The sequence below is a fragment of the Pseudorca crassidens genome, chromosome 9 (genome assembly GCF_039906515.1).
Source record: "Pseudorca crassidens isolate mPseCra1 chromosome 9, mPseCra1.hap1, whole genome shotgun sequence".
In the NCBI taxonomy this organism is placed as follows: Eukaryota; Metazoa; Chordata; class Mammalia; order Artiodactyla; family Delphinidae; genus Pseudorca; species Pseudorca crassidens.
The window spans coordinates 38,874,426-38,895,002 of NC_090304.1; the positions used below are offsets into that span (position 1 = coordinate 38,874,426).

At 40.3% G+C, this 20,577-nt stretch overlaps 1 protein-coding gene and 1 non-coding gene across 6 annotated transcripts in view; one reads left to right on the top strand and one right to left on the bottom strand.

Annotated features, from left to right (window-relative positions):
- LOC137230409 (uncharacterized) overlaps positions 1-19,547 on the top strand; it is a 56,364-nt gene extending 36,817 nt beyond the window's left edge. For 3 of the 5 annotated variants that reach the window (XR_010946130.1, XR_010946131.1, XR_010946129.1), the window contains 3 exons: positions 10,973-11,069; positions 13,963-14,003; positions 17,120-17,421. Coding sequence is in view for 2 of the 5 variants with exons in the window: in XM_067749746.1 (XP_067605847.1) it covers positions 10,973-11,069; positions 18,636-18,668 (130 nt within the window). In the remaining 3 variants the exon portion in view is untranslated. Of the gene's footprint in view, positions 1-1,551; positions 7,574-10,972; positions 11,070-13,962; positions 14,004-17,119; positions 17,422-18,635 lie in introns of those variants that run through there. The other 2 variants (XM_067749746.1, XM_067749745.1) reach the window with 2 other exon arrangements.
- Positions 16,911-16,983, bottom strand: TRNAV-CAC (transfer RNA valine (anticodon CAC)). The gene has a single exon. It is a non-coding gene; the product is annotated as a tRNA-Val (tRNA).
- Positions 19,548-20,577: the final 1,030 nt, after the last annotated feature.

Here is a 20,577-nt window from a genome sequence, read left to right on the forward strand (position 1 = left end):
AAAAAAAAAGAAAAAACAGAGACAAAAGAATAGGGACGGGACCTGCACTTCTGAGTCGGACGTGTGAAGGAGGAAAAGTTTCCACACACTAGGAAGCCCCTTCACTGGCAGAGACGCTGGGTGGGTGAGGGGGAACCTTCAGAGCCACGGAGGAGAGCACAGCAACAGGGGCGCAGATGGCAAAGCGGAGAGATTTCCGCACAGAGGATCGGTGCCGACCAGCACTCACCAGCCTGAGAGGCTTGTCTGCTCCCCCGCCGGGGCGGGTAGGGGCTGGGAGCTGAGGCTCAGTCTTCGGTCGGATCCCAGGGAGAGGACTGGGGTCGGCTGCGTGAACACAGCCTGAAGGGGGCTAGTGCGCCACAGCTAGCCGGGACGGAGTCCGGGAAAAAGTCTGGACCTACCGAAGAGGCAAGAGACCATGGTTTCGGGGTGCGCGAGGAGAGGGGATTCAGAACACTGCCTATATGAGCTCCAGAGACGGGCACCAGCCGCAGCTATCAGCGCCGACCCCAGAGACGGGCATGAGACGCTAAGGCTTCTGCTGCAGCCACCAAAAAGCCTGTGTGCAAGCACAGGTCACGCTCCACACTGCCCCTCCCGGGAGCCTGTGCAGCCCGCCACTGCCAGGGTCCCGTGATCCAGGGACAACTTCCCCGGTGGAACGCACGCATGGCGCGCCTCAGGCTGTTGCAACGTCACATTGGCCTCTGCCGCCGCAGGCTTACCCCGCATTCCGTACCCCTCCCTCCCCTTGGCCTGAGTGAACCAGAGCCCCCTTATCAGCCACTCCTTTAACCCCATCCTGTCTGGGCGGGAACAGACGCTCTCAGGCGACCTACACGCAGAGGCGGGTCCAAATCCAAAGCTGAACCCCAGGAGCTGTGCGAACAAAGAAGAGAAAGGGAAATTTCTCCCAGCAGCCTCAGGAGCAGCAGATTAAATATTCACAATCAACTTGATGTACGCTGCATCTGTGGAATACCTGAATAGACAACGAATCATCCCAAAATTGAGGCTGTGGACTTTGGGAGCACCTGTAGACTTGGGGTTTCTCTGTATGCGACTGACTGGTTTCTGGTTTTATGTTTATCTTAGTTTAGTATTTAGAGTTTATTATCATTGGTAGATTTGTTTATTGATTTGGTTGCTCTCTTCCTTTTTTTTTTGTATATATATATATATGTATATATTTTCCTTTTTTTCTTTTTGTGAGTGTGTATGTTTCTTTGTGTGATTTTGTCTGTATAGCTTTGCTTTTACCATTTGTCCTAGGGTTCTGTCTGTCTGGTGCTTTTTTTTAGTATAGTTTTTAGCGCTTGTTATCATTGGTGGATTTGTTTTTTGGTTTGGTTGCTCTCTTCTTTCTTTCTTTTAATTACTTTAATTTTTAATAATTTTTGCTTTTTATTTTAATAACTTTATCTCTTTTTCTTTTCTTTCTTTCTTTCCTTCCTTCCTTCCTTTCTTCCTCCCTCCCTCCCTCCCTTCTTTCTTCCTTCCTTCCTTCCTTCCTTGCTTTCTTTCTTTTTTCCTCCCTTTTCTTCTAAGATGTGTCGCTGACAGAGTCTTGGTGCTCCAGCCGGGTGTCAGGCCTGTGCCTGTGAGGTGGGAGAGCTGAGTTTAGGACATTGGTCCACCAGAGACCTCCTGGTTCCACATAATATCAAATGGTGAAAGCTCTCGCAGAGATCTCCATCTCAACACCAAGACCCAGCTCCACTCAATGACCAGCAAGCTAAGTGCTGGATACCCTATGCCAAACAACTAGCAAGACAGGGACATAACCCCACCCATTAGCAGAGAGGCTGCCTAAAATCATAATAAGGCCACAGACACCCCAAAACACATCACCAGACGTGGACCTGCCCATCAGAAACACAAGATCCAGCCTCATCCACCAGAACACAGGCACCAGTACCCTCCGCCAGGAAGACTACACAACCCACTGAACCAACATTAGCCACTGGGGACAGACACCAAAAACAACGGGAACTACGAACCTGCAGCCTGCAAAAAGGAGACCCCCAAACACAGTAAGATAAGCAAAATGAGAAGACAGAAAAACACACAGCAGATGAAGGAGCAAGGTAAAAACCCACCAGACCTAACAAATGAAGAGGAAATAGGCAGTCTACCTGTAAAAGAATTCCGAATAATGATAGTAAAGATGATCCAAAATCTTGGAAATAGAATAGAGAAAATACAAGAAATGTTTAACAAGAACTTAGAAGAACTAAAGAGCAAGCAAACAATGATGACCAACACAATAAATGAAATTAAAAATCCTCTAGAAGGGATCAATAGCAGAATAACTGAGGCAGAAGAACAGATAAGTGACCTGGAAAATAAAATAGTGGGAATAACTACTGCAGAGCAGAATAAAGAAAAAGAATGAAAAGAACTGAGGACAGCCTCGGAGACCTCTGGGACAACATTAAATGCACCAACATTTGAATTATAGGGGTCCCAGAAGAAGAAGAGAAAAAGAAAGGGACTGAGAAAATATTTGAAGAGATTATAATTGGAAACTTCCCTAATTTGGGAAAGGAAATAGTTAATGAAGTCCAGGAAGCACAGAGAGTCCCATACAGGATAAATCCAAGGAGAAACACGCCAAGACACATATTAATCAAACTATCAAAAATTAAATACAAAGAAAAAATATTAAAAGCAGCAGGGAAAAACAACAAATAACACACAAAGGAATCCCCATAAGGTTAACAGCTGATCTTTCAGCAGAAACTCTGCAAGCCAGAAGGGAGTGGCAGGACATATGTAAAGTGATGAAGGAGAAAAACCTACCACCAAGATTACTCTACCCAGCAAGGATCTCATTCAGATTTGATGGAGAAATTCAAACCTTTACAGACAAGCAAAAGCTAAGAGAATTCAGCACCACCAAACCAGCTTTACAACAAATGCTAAAGGAACCTCTCTAGGCAGGAAACACAAGAGAAGGAAAAGACCTACAATAACAAGCCCAAAAACAATTAAGAAAATGGGAATAGGAACATACATATCAATAATTACCTTAAAAGTAAAAGGATTAAATGCTCCAACCAAAAGACATAGACTGGCTGAATGAATACAAAAACAAAACCCATATATATGCTGTCTATAAGAGACCCACTTAGGACCTAGGGACACACACAGACTGAAAGTGAGGGGTTGGAAAAAGATATTCCATGCAAAAGGAAATCAAAAGAAAGCTGGAGAAGCAATTCTCATATCAGATAAAATAGACTTTAAAATAAAGACTATTACAAGAAACAAAGAAGGACACTACATAATGATCAAGGGATCGATCCAAGAAGAAGATATAACAATTGTAAATATTTAGGTACCCAACATAGGAGCACCTCAATACATAAGGCAAATGCTAACAGCCATAAAAGGGGAAGTCGACAGTAATACAATCATAGTAGGGGACTTTAACACACCACTTTCACCAATGGACAGATCATCCAAAATGAAAATAAATAAGGAAACACAAGCTTGAAATGATACATTAAACAAGATGGACTTAATCGATATTTATAGGACATTCCATCCAAAAACATCAGAATACACTTTCTTATCAAGTGCTCATGGAACATTCTCCAGGATAGATCATATCTTGGGTCACAAATCAAGACTTGGTAAATTTAAGAAAATTGAAATTGTATCAAGTATCTCTTCTGACCACAATGCTATGAGACTAGATATCAATTACAGGAAAAGATCTGTAAAAAATACAAACACATGGAGGCTAAACAATACACTACTTAATAACTAAGAGATCACTGAAGAAATTAAAGAGGAAATCAAAAAATACCTACAGGCAAATGACAATGAAAACACGATGATCCAAAACCTATGGGATGCAGCAAAAGCAGTTCTAAGAGGGAAGTTTATAGCAATACAAGCCTACCTCAAGAAACATCTCAAATAAATAATCTAACCTTACACCTAAAGGAACTAGAGAAAGAAGAACAAAAAAACCCCCAAAGTTAGCAGAGGGGAAAGAAATCATAAAGATTAGAGCAGAAATAAATAAAATAGAAACAAAGAAAACAATAGCAAAGATCAATAAAACTAAAAGCTGGTTCTTTGAGAAGATAAGCAAAATTGATCAACCATTAGCCAGACTCATCAAGAAAAAGAGGGAGAGGACACAAATCAATAAGATTAGAAATGAAAAAGGAGAAGTTACAACAGACACCACAGAAATACAAAGCATCCTAAGAGACTACTACAAGCAACTCTATGCCAATAAAATGGACAACCTGGAAGAAATGGATAAATTCTTAGAAAGGTATAACCTTCCAAGACTGAACCAGGAAGAAACAGAAAATATGAACAGACAAATCACAAGTAATGAAATTGAAACTGTGGTTAAAAATCTTCCAACAAACAAAAGTCCAGGACCAGATGGCTTCACAGGTGAATTCTATCAAACATTTAGAGAAGAGTTAACACCCATCCTTCTCAAACTCTTCCAAAAAACTGCAGAGGAAGGAACACTCCCAAACTCAATCTACAAGGGCACCATCACCCTGACAACCAAAACCAGACAAAGATATTACAAAAAAAGAAAATTACAGACCAGTATCACTGATGAATATAGATGCAAAAATCCTCAACAAAAAACTAGCAAACAGAATCCAACAACACATTAAAAGGATCATACACCATGATCAAGTGGGGTTTATCCCAAGGATGCAAGGATTCTTCAATATACACAAATCAATCAATGTGGTAAAACATATTAACAAATTGAAGAATAAAAACCATATGATCATCTCATTAGATGCAGAAAAAGCTTTTGACAAAATTCAACACCCATTTATGATAAAAACTCTCCAGAAAGTGGGCATAGAGGGAACCTACCTCAACATAATAATGGCCATAAATGACAAACCCACGGCAAACATCATTCTCAATGGTGTAAAGCTGAAAGCATTTCCTCTAAGATCAGGAAAAGACAAGGATGTCCACTTTCACCACTATTATTCAACATAATTTTGGAAGTCCTCGCCACAGCAATCAGAGAAGAAAAAGAAATAAAAGGAATACAAATTGGAAAAGAAGACATAAAACTGTCACTGTTTGCAGATGACATGATACTATACATAGAGAATCCTAAAGATGCCACCAGAAAACTACTAGAGCTAATCAATGAATTTGGTAAAGTTGCAGGATACAAAATTAATGCATAGAAGTCTCTTTCATTCCTATACACTAATGATGAAAAATCTGAAAGAGAAATTAAGGAAACACTCCCATTTACCATTGCAACTAAAAGAATGAAGTACCTAGGAATAAACCTACCTAAGCAGACAAAAGACCTGTATGCAGAAAACTATAAGACACTGATGAAAGAAATTAAAGATTATACGAACAGATGGAGAGATATACCATGTTCTTGGATTGGAAGAATCAATATTGTGACAATGACTATACTACCCAAAGCAATCTACAGATTCAATGCAATCCCTATGAAATTACCAATAGCATGTTTTACAGAACTAGAACAAAAAATCTTAAAATTTGTATGGAGACACAAAAGACCCCGAATAGCCAAAGCGGTTTTGAGGGAAAAAGACAGAGCTGGAGGAATCAGACCTCCATGAATTCAGACTGTACTACAAAGCTACAGTAATCAGGACAATATGGTACTGACACAAAAATAGAAATGTAGATCAATGGCACAGGATAGAAAGCCCAGAGATAAACCCATGCACTTATGGCCAACTAATCTATGACAAAGGAGGCAAGGATATACAATGGAGAAAAGACAGTCTCTTCAATAAGTGGTGCTGGGAAAACTGGATAGCTACATGTAAAAGAATGAAATTAGAACATTCCCTAACACCATACACAAAAATAAACTCAAAATGGATTAAAGACCTAAATGTAAGACCAGACACTCTAAAGCTCTTAGAGGAAAACATCGGAAGAACACTCTTTGACATAAATCACAGCAAGATCTTTTTTGATCCACCTTCTAGAGTAATGGAAATAAAAACAAAAATAAACAAATGGGACCTAAGGAAATTTAGAAGCTTTTACAAAGCAAAGGAAACTACTAACAAGATGAAAAGACAACCCTCAGAATGGGAGAAAATATTTGCAAACGAATCAATGGACAAAGGATTAATCTCCAAAGTATATAAACAGCTCATGCAGCTCAATTTTAAAAAACAAACAACCGAATCCAAAAATGGGCAGAAGACCTAAATAGACATTTCTCCAAAGAAGACATACAGATGGCCAGGAAGCACATGAAAAGCTGCTCAACATCACTAATTATTAGAAAAATGCAAATCAAAACCACAATGAGGTATCACCTCACACCAGTTAGAATGGGCATCATCAGAAAATCTACAAACAACAAATGCTGGAGAGGGTGTGGAGAAAAGGGAACCCTTTTGTACTGTTGGTGGGAATGTAAATTGATACAGCCACTATGGAGAACTGTATGGAGGTTCCTTAAAAAACTAAAAATAGAATTACCATATGAGCCAGCAATCCCACTACTGGGCATATACCCAGAGAAAACCATAATTCAAAAAGACACATGCACCCCAATGTTCATTGCAGCACTATTTACAATAGCCAGGTCATGGAAGCAACGTAAATGCCCATTGACAGACAAATGGATAAAGAAGTGTGGTACATCTATACAATGGAATATTACTCAGCCATAAAAAGGAATGAAATTGGGTTATTTGTAGAGACATGGATGAATCTAGAGACTGTCATACACAGTGAAGTAAGTCAAAAGACAAAAACAAATATCGTATATTAACACATATATGTGGAACCTAGAAAAATTGTACAGATGAACCAGTTTGCATGGCAGAAATTGAGACACAGATGTAGAGAAGAAACGTATGGACACCAAGGGGGGAAAGTGGCAGCGGGTAGAGGTGGTGATGGGATGAATTGGGAGATTGGGATTGACATGTATACACTGATGTGTATAAAATGGATGACTAATAAGAACCTGCTGTATAAAAATAAATAAATAAAATTCAAACAAAAAAAATTACAAGTGAGTGCACCCTCTGAGACAATAATTTCATTTTGGGGAACTTATTGTAAGGCTGTACTCCCCAATGTGTGAAATGACGATGGGCAAAGGTATTCATTGCAACAATTTTTGTGCTAGCGAAGATTGAAAACAGATAAAATGTACATCATTAAATAAAGTTCAAACAAAACTTCCGTAGGAATGTGGAAGCTTTTATGTACTAAAACAGAAATATTTCCTAGATGGATTAGAAAAGGAAGAGGCAAAACTGCATTGTTATCTGTTTTAAGTTTAAAGAAGAAACACCAGGAGATATTTCACATTTCTATGTATTATCAACATAAAGAGTATCTCTGGAAGGATATACAATTCGCTAATAATAGTAGTTACCTATTGGGAGAGTGTGGGAATTGAACAGATAAGGGAGGGACAGAAAGAAGATTTTCTCTGTACTTCAAAAAATTTTTCAAATCATGTGAATGTATTACATATTCAATAAAGTAAATATATAATCTCACTTCCAGAAAAAAAATATAACCCATGCCTAAGTCATAAATATATATGCCACCCCTAATAAAATGGAAAACATCTCAAATGTCAGTTTTTGTTTGAATTTTATAGTTGGAATTTTAGATGATTTTAATAGAGTTATGCATGTATGCATATGCACACATATTCACACACACATGCATATATATATGTAGGTACTGAGAAGGAAGAAGAGCATCCTTTGACATCCAGGAACTGACCTGGTACTCCCAGCTGGTAGTACTCTTGGTACTACTACTACTGGTACTACTGCTATGAGCTGGCCTGACAGCTAGGTCTTAATGTTCTCCTGTTGGACATGAACTATTTCACAGACCATCAACATCAGGCGAGGCCACTCTGTGACCATGATACATCAACACAAAAACAAGACCACTTCATAATCATGTCTGAACACAGACAAAACGTTAACAGTATGCAAGCCATAAAATGCCACACATCCGCCTATCCTGACTAATGTGAATGATGCTGCTTCAGCTTTGCTCTAATCTGTCCTTCTAATAAATAAGATTTATTGTGATACTCAATGATAGAATTGTCCCCACTTTCTAACAGCCTGGGTGAACCCTGTCTTCTTTGTACCCTCCTCAAAATCATCCAACCAGAGCTCAGGTCCTAAATGAGTCCTTTCTAACACCGTCTTACTGAGATGCCCTGCAGTTCCCCATGGTATATGTTCTCTCCTGCTGCAACGAGTTATAAACCAAACTTGTTCAACTACAGGAGTGTTCTTGATGGTATTTGGCTGAAGAGCATTGACAAAATATATGGATAAAGATTAAATAATCTCCAGTTTAGCCTGGCATTTACACATTAGACTCTACTACAGGCAAACCTGGATTCAAACCTGTCACTAGCCCAGTCAGCCCCAAACCACCAGGGACAAGCATGCAGGTGACAAAGTCAGGTAAAATGACTCCTTACTATGAGGGAGACTGCACACCAAAGGAGCTATGGGGCAGGAAAATATAGAATTATTGTAGGATTTGAGGAAAGGGCAGAATTTTAGCTGTAACTGAGGGAAGCAGTGTTCTGATTAAGCTTAGAGTGAAGCAGGGCTATTTGTAAATGGGTTAACATCAGTTTAGGACTGCTAATGGACCAAGGGTCCTGTTTCCTTGGATATTACAAAGTTAAGGTAGATATGGATTGTTGTGTCCAGAACTCGTCTGAAACTCTCACCTAGGTTGAAAATCAAGGCAGTCTCTCTGTATCAAAGCGACTAAGAACCTCTAGGCAAAAATAGGGTGTTTCTTTTTTACTGGTATAATTTCAAACAATGACGTTTTGGATACTCTGTGATTTTAGAAAACAAGGTTTTTCAGTGAGTAAGAAAGCAGTGGTCCCTCTAGAAGCGGATCATTTGTAACACTTTATGGTTACCGTGTATCCTTAAGAGAAACAATGGTTCTTGCCAACTTTGCAGCTAGCTTTATCTGTGTCCGTCCCCCCAACCCCCAACTTGCCTGCCAACTTGATGAATGGCAGAACAGTTTTCTACTTCCTCAGATTCCATCTGTGCCTCTTACTATGTACTTTCACCCAGGTAGCTTGACCTCTTATACTTCAGTTACCTCCCGTGTAAACTGGGGATACCTACTATATAGGGTTAATATTTAAATGAGATAATGTTTGTAAAGAGTCCAACATGTTACACGGATATAGTGCATACTCAAAAAAAAAAAATCGTCTGTCACCATAGAGATAGACTTTCTGGGTCAGATAAGTTGTTTCTCCTGGTCTAGGATATAAAATGAAATCCTGTCTTATGAGAGTCTGTTAGATTTCATCCTGTTGTATGATACTCCATTTATTGAGTGCCTATACTGTTGGGGGCAATCAGGAGAGAAGCTTCATAACACAAGGAGGAGTTCAGCCCTTTTTTAGAGCCAGCAATGCAGCCTGAAAGGTGAGGAGTTTAAGACTCAGGGAAATTATGGATGCAGGATTCTTTTTATTTTCTTCCAGTTTTACTGAGACATAATTGACATATAACATTGTATTCATTTTAGGTGTACAACATAAACATCAGTATTCTGATTAATAGCGGTTTAGCATACCCTGGAGGTCCAATAGCTACTAGAACTTACATGATGTGCTGTTGTAAGTTGTAATGACATGTTGTTGAAAGAAAGAGAGAGAGAAGGAGGGAGGGAGGAAGGGAGGGAGAGAAGGAGGAGGAGGAGAAAGGAGGGAGGGAGACTATAAACACAAGCCCAGAGACGGATTTTCTTCATGATGTGCCAGAGGACAAAGCACTTCTGAGCTGTAAGGACTGATAAACATGTATTTGATCCTACCTGTAGCATTTCTGAACCACTTTATCTTGGGCATCTTCTCAGACTTTTGATTTTTTCTTTCTGTCCTGAACTGTACATAATTAAATCTGGATGTCTGACCATCTAATCCTCTAGTCCCAGCCATATTGAAGTGTAGCCAGTGAAGAGTACAAAATACATCATGACCATTTAGTATAAGAGTGTCAGTCTCTGAATATACATCCTTGAAGAAAGCTTGTCAAGAAAAAAAAAATCGTCTTTCAGCCTTAAAAATGTCATATCCTTTGACTTAGTAAAAATGTATCTGAAGGAAAGAATTCCAATTATGCAAAAGCTTTTATGACAAAATATTTACCAAAACATTATTTATAATGGTGGAAAATAGGTAACAATCTAAGGATACAACAGTAGAAGATCTATTAATTACGGTACTTCAACTGGATGGGCTACTATGCAGTCATTTTTTAAAATGATATTTCTGAATATAAGCCCCTAGAAAAATGTTTCCATAAAATTTTTGTTTAAAATGCAGAAAATAGGTCTTCCTGGTGGCACAGTGGTTAAGAATCCACCTGCCAATGCAGGGGACACGGGTTCGAGCCCTGGTCCGGGAAGATTCTACATGCCACGGAGCAACTAAGCCCGTGCGCCACAACTACTGAGCCTGTGCTTTAGAGCCCGCAAGCCACAACTACTGAAGCCTGTACACCTAGAGCCTGTGCTCCACAGCAAGAGAAGCCACTGCAATGAGAAGCCTGTGCACCGCAACGAAGAGCAGCCCCTGCTTGCCACAACTAGAGAAAGCCCGTGCACAGCCACGAAGACCCAATGCGGCAAAAAATAAATAAATAAAAATTTAAAAAAATAATAAAATGCGGAAAATAAAATAGGATATACAATATAGTCCAACAACAACCAAATCTAGGCTTAAAAAAAAGATGAGAAGGAAATAGACAAAAATGTTAATAGGGGTTGTCTTCGGTTGTGGGAGTATGAGAGGGCTGAGATTACTGTCCCTCATTCTTTCCACATGTTGGTATTTTTGCAACTTTTTTTGTAATGAGCACACTATATTTTCCTCTTGATGTTTCTTCATCTGTTCTTATTATCCTTACATAATTCTTAGAGCCCTGAGCAATAGCACCCTCAAGGAGCTGTGCTGTGGAGGAGCGAGTACAATACTAAAGAAACAGAGACTAGAACTCACCATCCTAGGAACTCAGGTAGGATGCATCCAAAGCTAACTAATGTCAGACATTGTTTTTCATGTGAAATTTTAATTTGCTTAGAATTTTTTAAAGTTACTGTAACTCCAACTTCCAGAGGGAGTTGGAAGGGAAGTCCCTAGACAACAACTATGTAGCAGGCTTATAAAACAACACAACTAGATTGGAGGTGTATGAGAACAGAGGGCTCCAGAAGGAGTATCTCTAGGAAAGCATGGAGACCATGCGTTGTCTGATATGTTTGACTCTATAGAAGCCTATAATAAGAAGCTGTTGGAGTATATGGGAAGAATTAGCAATAGATATATAGAAAATTGAGCAAATTAGAAGATGAGACAGTTATTAAATCTGGAAGAAACAGAAATATATGTAAGAAAGGAAACATAATTTATGTATGATATATGCTTCAATAGTAAATTATGCTTAGTCATATTGAATTAACTTGCTTACACAATTATATGGGAGGAGTGGAAGAAGAGAATGGTTGAAGAATGCTGAATCTCTGTCTGCCATAATTACAAAATAATAACGACTGAAACAGATAAATCGAGAAATAACCATCTTACCACACTATTTAGGACTATGGAGTGGAGGACCAGAAGAACAATTAAAATAGTTGGAAAAAAAAGCTGCTCTGAGGAGCAGGATTGGGGAGCAAAGAGGGATGGGATAGGAATGGGGACATTATAACCCTTTTAGAATTTCATTATTTGACTTTTTAACCTCACGCAGCCATTTTTAAAAAGGTTTTATTTTGATTTTTAAATTAACCACAAAACCATAATGAGATATTACCTCATACTCATTACGATGGCTACTGTAAAATGAACAAAAACAAAATCAGAAAATAACAAGTGTTGGGACTTTCCTGGTGGCGCAGTGGTTAAGACTCCATGCTCCCAATGCAGGGGGCCTGGATTCAATCCCTGGTCAGGGAACTAGATCCCACATGCATGCTGAAACTAAGAGTTCACATGCCACAACTAAGGAGCCTGGGAGCCGCAACTAAGGAGCCTGTGAGCCACAACTGAGACCTGACACAACCAAATAAATAAATAAATAAAATAACAAGTGTTGATGAGGATGTGGAGAAATTGGAACCCTTGTGCACTGTTGGTAGGAATGTAAAATAGTGCAGCACTATGGAAAACAGTATGACAGTTCCTCCAAAAAATTAAAAATAGAACTACCATATGATCCAGCAATTCTACTTCTGGGTATATACCCGAAAGAATTTAAAGCACGGTCTCAAAGAGATATTTGTATATGCATGTTCATAGCAGCAGTATTCACAATAGCCAAATGAGGGAAGCAACCCGTGTGTCCATGAATAGATGAAGGGATAAACAAAATGTGCTACATACATACAATTGTATGTTATTCAGCCTTAAAAAGCAAAGGAATTCTGACACATGCTACAACATGGATGAACCTTGATGACATTATACTAAGTGAAATAAGCCAGTCACAAAACGATAAACACTTTTGTATGATTACACTTATATGAGGTTCCTAGAGTAATCAAATTCATAGAGATGGAAAGCAGAAAGGTGATTGATAGGAGCTGGAAGGAAGAGGAATGGGAAGTTGTTCTTTAATGAATATAGAGTTTCAGTTTTGCAAGGTGAAAAGAGTTCTGGAGGTTGGCTGCACAACAGTGTGAATATACTTAATGCCACTGACCTATATACTTAAAAATGGTTAAGATGGGGACTTCCCTGGTGGTGCAGTGGTTAAGAATCCACTGCCAATGCAGCCAAGACAATGAGAAGCCCGTGCATCGCAACGAAGAGTAGCCCCCACTCGCCTCAACTAGAGAAAGCATGTGCACAGCAACGAAGACCCAACGCAGCCATAAATAAATAAATAGATAAATTTATTTAAAAAATGGTTAAGATGGTAAATTTCATGTTATGTGTATTTTACTGCAATTTAAAAAAATTGTAAATTAACCAAAGTAGTTGGAATTCAGACTACATATGACTATGGTATGTGCTCTGCTATTATACTCTCTTGTGGGTGTAATAATCTTTAGCTGAGCTCTGCAATGCAACTGCACATCTTAAGATATCAAGAAATGATAAACATAGCCCAAGAGAACATAATATATTTTTCCTTTTAAGATTAAGTGATGAATACGGCTTACAACACCTGACTAAATTTAGAATATAAAAGGAGGTAGTTTTGGTCATCCTAACTAATGCCTAGAAACTGGCTTGACATCAAGCCAAAATCAATGTCAAATTAATTAATGTATACATTCCATATTTATTCAGCAAGTGTTAATTGAGCACTGACTATGTGCCAGGCACTGTACTAGACAATGAAACTACCTTGTAATTCATGAGCCAACTTCAGAAAGAGAAAGGGATGAAGTCAGGAAGAGCAGAGTCTGAGCCCCTACTGGGTACCAAGCACTATGCCAGCTTTTTTTTTTTAAGACTTATTTATTATTTATTTTATTTTATTTTATTTTTGGCTGCATTGGGTCTTAGTTGCGGCACGTGGGATCTTTGTTGAGGCATGTGGGATCTTCGTTTTGGTGTGTGGGCTTCTCTCTAGTTGTGGCCTGTGGGTTTTTCTCTCTCTAGTTGAGACGCGCAAGCTCAGAAGTTGTGGCGTGCAGGTTTCTCTCTCTAGCTGAGGTGCATGGGCTTAGTTGCCCTGCGGCATGTGGGATCTTAGTTCCCTGACCAGGGATCGAACCCCGTCCCCTGCATTGCATGGCAGATTCTTTACCACTGGACCACCAGGGAAGTCCCTATGCCAGCTTTATACACATTATCTCCACTAAGCTGCACACGATGGTGTGTTTTTCATTAGCTGTCAAGCTGTAAGCAAATCACTTTTATGAAATAAGCTTCCTGAATGTCTATGATATTTTTTCCAGTCAACATAGAATGGATTTGTCTATTATTGAAGAATACATATGTAAGTATACCCCATCTTTCAAATCACATTTACTTAAAAACCTTTCTAGTTGACAATTTCTGCTTTAATAACTTTTCTTTGCAATTCCCACCCCCAGCTCCTCCTGAACTCCCATAGCCCGATGTTTATACATTCTTTTTCACAATTTTCTGCTCTATAGTTTTGAGTCTCCTTTTCATATTCCCACTGGATTGCAGGGGTCGGGGTTGATGTGTTCACTACAAGTGTCTAATCTCACACAGACCAACTAACTGTTCCAGTTTGCCCCAGGACTGAACAGATTCTCGGGTTGTGATTCAGTTTTTTGGGTTTTTTTTTCTCATTTGTAATTTTAGTCGAAGCATTGCTATTCATTTTTAAAAGTCTTTCCTTATAAGCACCAAATTTTAATATCTATGTCAAGTTTGGGGGGAAAGAAACTCCATCAACAACTTCCCTCCAGAAGAAAACAATGATGTTCATTCCTCCAAACAACCAAATTCAAAGTCTACCAAAACAGAAACAAACAAACAAAAAGCTCACACAGAAAAACAAAGACAAAAATCACATTCTAGGGGTTCAGTGCATTTAGCAGCCTTCACTGTGCTGTCTAATCATCCTTCAGCTGACTTTCAAAAAAATAACAGTCTAGCTCATCAAAATATACACTTTCCATTTGATTTTTAAATTAAAAAAATAATTAAAAAAAGAAAACTTGAAGGGATTCACAATCAATTGTCTGACTCGCTTCGATGTCATGTACAGCCTACGAAGGTCAGGAAGGCTATTTGCAGCACACAGGGTTAGGGGAAATTGATTTTCAAGGTTTAGCTTTCTTCCAAACAGTGTAAAATACCCACAACTCCAAGTATGAAGGGACATAGACAGTCTCCTTTGAGAATTCCACAGAACAATACAGGCACCGCAGCTGTTCTTCATAGAGTGACAGGGCTTCTGTCAAATTGACACAGTTCCCCTGTGTAAAATATTTCCCATCCTGTTTCAATACTTTCATTGAGAGGTCAAGAATCAGTCTGAGATGGGCCTTCCCTCGTGGTGCAGTGGTTAAGGATCCGCCTGCCAATGCAGGGCACACGGGTTCGAGCCCTGGTCCTGGAGGATCCCACATGCCACAGAACAACTAAGCCCATGCGCCACAGCTACTGAGCCTGCGCTCTAGAGCCCGCGAGCCACAATTACTGAAGCCCTAGCACCTAGAGCCCGTGATCCGCAACAAGAGAAGCCACTGCAACGGGAAGCCCGTACACAGCAGCAAAGAGTAGCCCCCGCTCGCTGCAACTAGAGAAAGCCCACGCACAGCAACGAAGACCCAATGCAGCCATAAAGAAAGAAAGAAAGTTAGTCTGAGAAACTCCCATGTGGAATCTTCTTCCAGAGATGTGTATATTGGAACAGCTGTCAAATCATTATGTGATTCAGTTTTAAAACCGAGAAGGTACTTGGCAAACTCACTTTTAGCAGTTTAAGTCCCATGTTCTGGGAACCCCCTTGGTCCTGAGGTTGGGGTCATCCTAACTCTCAGCTTTCTCTTCTCATTGTCTATCTTGATCTTGTGTGTGTGTGTTGATATATTTATATAAAGTCAAGCGCTCAGCAGAGCGGGAGAGAGCTGAGCTGCCAGATGTTCAGAGTGCTCCATTAAAGCAACAGGCTAAAATGAAAGTAAGAGTCAAGCCTTTCATCACTTACTGTGATAGTATAAGCAAGAGGCTAAAACAGAGAAAGTTTTGACTCCATCTGCTTGCATTTTCCCTCATGGAACATTGCAGGTCAGGTGGATCAGCACAGATATGGGGTCGGGGTGGGGGGGTAAGGGGGATTATAGGAGGGCTAGGAGTGGTAAAGTACTGAGTACTGAGTCAGAGTGGAAAAGTACTAGTACTGAGTGAGAAGGGAGAAAGTGTCTTCATGGCCTCTCCCTCCCTCCTCTCCCACCAATAAGGAAGCCTAAGCAGAGGCCCCGAGGAAAGTCCTAATGAAAGAGACCTCCAAGTGTAGGCTCCTGGTCTAGAAATGCAGATATGTAAGACCATGGGCGGTCAGAGAGGGTCCTGAGTCCTTGAGTAAAACTCCCTTCAGAGGCTGCAGCGTACTGCCTGTGCAATTCTAGTGGGGGCAGTATTCACCTGTGAGACTTGCCAAGTAAAGCCTTTGTAATTGCCTACACCTGGGCCTGAAAAAATTACATGTAGGTTTTTGGCCAGGAGCTGGAATATATCTCTCTTCCTCTACAACCCAATAGAAAAATGGACAACGATTATGATCAAATGGTCCACACAGAAGAAGAAATGTTAAATGATTCTTAAATACATGGAATGATGTTCAATCTCACTTATAAGAGAAATGCAAATTAAACCTGCATGGAGATAACAATTTTTCACTTAACACACTGTGATCCTAAAGGAATGGGGAAACAGATACTCCTGTTGTAGGAGGGCATATATACTGGTACTGCCTCTACAGAGAGCAATTTCACAACTTCAATCAAAATTACAGATTCAGGGACTTCCCTGGTTGTCCAGTGGTTAAGACTCCGTGCTCCCAATGCAGGAGGCCTGGGTTTGATCCCTGGTCAGGGAACTAGATCCCGCGTGCTGCAACTGAAAGGTCCCGCACGCAGCAGCGAAGATCCTGAGTGCTGCAACTAAGATCTACCACAGCCAAATTAAAAAAAAAAAATTACAGATTCAGGTATCTTTGACCAGTAAATACATTCTAGGAATTTATCCTGCATATAGGCCCACACCTGTGGGAAATGACACATACACAAGTCTTTATTCCTTGCCATTCATTTTTTTTTCTTAATTTTAAAATATTTATTTATTTGATTGTGCCAGGTCTCAGTTGCGGCGTGCGGGATCTTTAGTCGTGGCATGTGAACTCTTGGTTGTGGCATGTGGGGTCTAGTCCCTTGACCAGGGATCGAACCTGGGCCCCCTGCATTGTGAGTGCAGAGCCTTAGCCACTGGACCACCAGGGAAGTCCCCCATTCGTTGCTTATAATAGCAAAAGATTGGAAACCAACTAACAGTTATGGACTGGTAAAACAAAAATACAATACATCCATACACAGAAATACTGTGCAGCCATTAAGAAGGTATATCATTATGTTTTAGAAGCAAATGTGGGGCCTTTCTGGTGGTGCAGTGGTTAAGAATCTGCCTGCCAATGAAGGGGACATGGGTTCGAGCCCTGGTCTGGGAAGATCCCACCTGCCGCGAGGCAGCTACGCTCGTGCGCCACAACTACTGAAGTCCACGCGCCTAGAGCCCGTGCTCAGCAACAAGAGAAGCCACCACAATGAGAAGCCCATGCACTGCAACGAAGAGTAGCCCCTGCTCACCCCAACTAGAGAAAGCCCACGTGCAGCAACGAAGACCTAACACAGCCAAAAATAAAAAATAAAATAAAAAATAAATGTGGAAAAATATGTACTGTATACACAGTTTGTGTGATAATATGGGGAAATAACACATATATTTTTTGTTTGTGTATAGAAGGATACATAAGAAGCTAATAGCATTGGTTTTTAGGGAGAGAACTAGGTCTCTGGTAACAGTAATGGAAAGACACATTTCGTTGTATACTATTTTACACCTTTGGAATCATTTTGACTGTAAATCAAAATTTAAACAACAACAACAAGCAAACAAACCAACCACAAAAACATGGGCTCTGGTATCAGACTGCCTGGGTTTAAACCTTTCTCCATCACTTACTGGTTGTGTGACCTCAGGCAAATTACTTAACTTTATGTTTCTTTCCACATCTACAAAATGGGTATAATGATAGCACTGATTTCAGAGAGTTGTTGTGAGAATTAAAGGAGATCACATGGGTCAAATATTTATTTATTTAAATTAATTTTATTTAGTATTTTTATTTTTGGTTGCATTGGATCTTTGTTGCTGTGCGCGGACTTTCTCTAGTTGTGGCGAAGGGGGGCCACTCTTCGTTGCGGTGCGCAGGCTTCTCATTGCTGTGTCTTCTCTTGTTGTGGAGCATGGGCTCTAGGAGGGCGGGCTTCAGTAGTTGTGGCACTTGGGCTCAGTAGTTGTGGCTCGCGGGCTCTAGAGCGCAGGCTCAGTAGTTATGGCACACGGGCTTAGTTCCTCCGCGGCAGGTGGAATCTTCCCGGACCAGGGCTTGAACCCGTGTCCCCTGCATTGGCAGGCGGATTCTTAACCACTGCGCCACCAGGAAAGCCCAAGGGTCAAATATTTAGATCAGTGGCAGAGACTGGAGCAAGACTTTCAGGTCTCAAATGCCAGCTCCACCCCTCCCAGTTTGTGTGACCTTGGGCAAATTATTCAACCTCACTTTTCCTCAGTTTCTTCATTTGGAAATGGGGAGAATAATCAGATTGTGTGAAGATTAAATTAGTTAATAGTTATAAAGTACTTACAACTGCATTTGGAATATATTAAGTGCTATATAAGTATTCGCTGAATATTAGATATTTATTTAACACAAATATTAGTTATTATGGTTATCTATTATCCAACACTGTTGAAATAAACTCTACTTAGGTTACTTTTCAGAATTATCTTACCTACCCTCAACCTTGCTCCTCTCCTATCTGTAATTCTACAAATACACTGCATCTGTTATTTGCTCATATTATTCTCACAGTCTGGAATGCCAGTTCCAACCATGACTGACTGAAGAATGCTTAACTGTCCTTCAAGATACAATTCAACGATCTCTTCCTCCCTGAAGGTGGCTGCTGTCTCCTATTAGCTGCCCCATCACAGATCTCTAGTCTGACCCTTCCCTGCTCTCACTGCCTCTTGTCCTGCCTCAGACCAGCAGGCAGAGCAGGCAACAATTCGTGCTTGTGGGAATAAATGGGTAAATGGAATACTGACGTTTTCAAGGGAATTCAAAAAAGTGTAAGTTTTCTGTTGTGACATGTATTAAGTTCATTTTTATGCCCTAAATTCTCAGAGAGGAAAGAAAGAGCTGTTCACGGACACTTAATGGAAGGTGGAAATAGAATACTTTGGAAATTAGAAGGGGTTTTTTTTAGTGTTTTTTTGGGGAGGTGTGTTGTTTTGGTTTGGTTTTTGCCTTTAATTAACATGGACCTGGCTCCCCCTGCTGGATCTAGAGTAAAACGTGGGTGGACTTGGAGAGTATTATACTTAGTGAAATGTCAAAGACAAATACTATATGATATTACTTATATATGGAATCTAAAAAATAAAACAAACTAGTGAATGTAGCAAAAAAGAAATAGACTCACAGATATAGAGAACAAACATGATTACTGTCAAGGAGCGGGAAGGGGGGAGGGGCAAGATAGGGGTAGGGGATTAAGAGATACAAACTACTATGTATAAAATAAATAAGCTACAGGGATTTCCCTGGTGGTTCAGTGCATAAGACTCCACGCTCCCAATACAGGAGGCTCGGGTTCGATCCCTGGTCGGGGAACTAGATCCCCCATGCATGCCGCAGCTAAAAGATCCCGCATGCTGCAACTAAAGACCCCACATGCCACAACTAAGACCAGCACAGCCTAAATAAATAAATAAATACTTTAAAAAAAGCTACAGGGCTTTCCTGCTGGCGCAGTGGTTGAGAGTCCGCCTGCCGATGCAGGGGATACAGGTTCGTGACCCGGTCCGGGAAGATCCCACATGCCACGGAGCAGCTAGGCCCATGAGCCATGGCCGCTGAGCCTGCATGTCCAGAGCCTAAAAAATAAGCTACAAGAGTATATTGTACAGGGACTTCCCTGGTAGACTTCCCTGGTGGTGCAGTGGTTAAGAATACTCCTGCAAATGCAGGGAACACGGGTTCAAGCCCTAGTCCAGGAAGATCCCACGTGCTGCGGAGCAACTAAACCCGTGCGCCACACTACTGAACCTGTGCTCTAGAGCCCATGAGCCACAACTGCTGAAGCCCGTGTGCCTAGAGCCTGTGCTCTGCAACAAGAGAAGCCACCGCAATGAGAAGCCTGTGCACCGCAGTGAAGAGTAGCCCCCGCTCGCCGCAACTAGAGAAAGCCTGTGCGCAGCAATGAAGACCCAAGGCAGCCAAAAAAAAATAAAAAAATAAAAAATTTATTTTAAAAAAACTGATTTGGGACCCTTCTCCTTTAAGAAAAAAAAAAAGAATATATTGTAGAGTACAGAGAATATAGCCAATATTTTATAATAGCTATAAATGAAGTATATAACATTTAAAAATTGTGAATCACTATGTTGTATACCTGAAACTTGTATAATATTGTACATCAACCATACTTAAATTTAAAAAGTCAATTCATTTCTGTAAAGGCAGAGGAAACAAAACTCATAGCATATTTAAAATAGTACCGAGAGCTTTCATCAAGGCTCTTATTACAGATGGCATAGTTGTAGCTATCCCCGTAATGACTGGCTACATAACAATTACAGTTACCTCATGTATTTGGAGGGAGAGGTGTGGCTTTGAAATCTAAGCCCAGGACTGCAGGCCAGGAAGTCCTGAGTGTATATCCAACTTTGACAAGACCTGCAAAAATTGGTCTCTGGCAAATAATTTAACTTGTTTTTTATGGCATTGTTAATTTTTATTTTACTGTCTG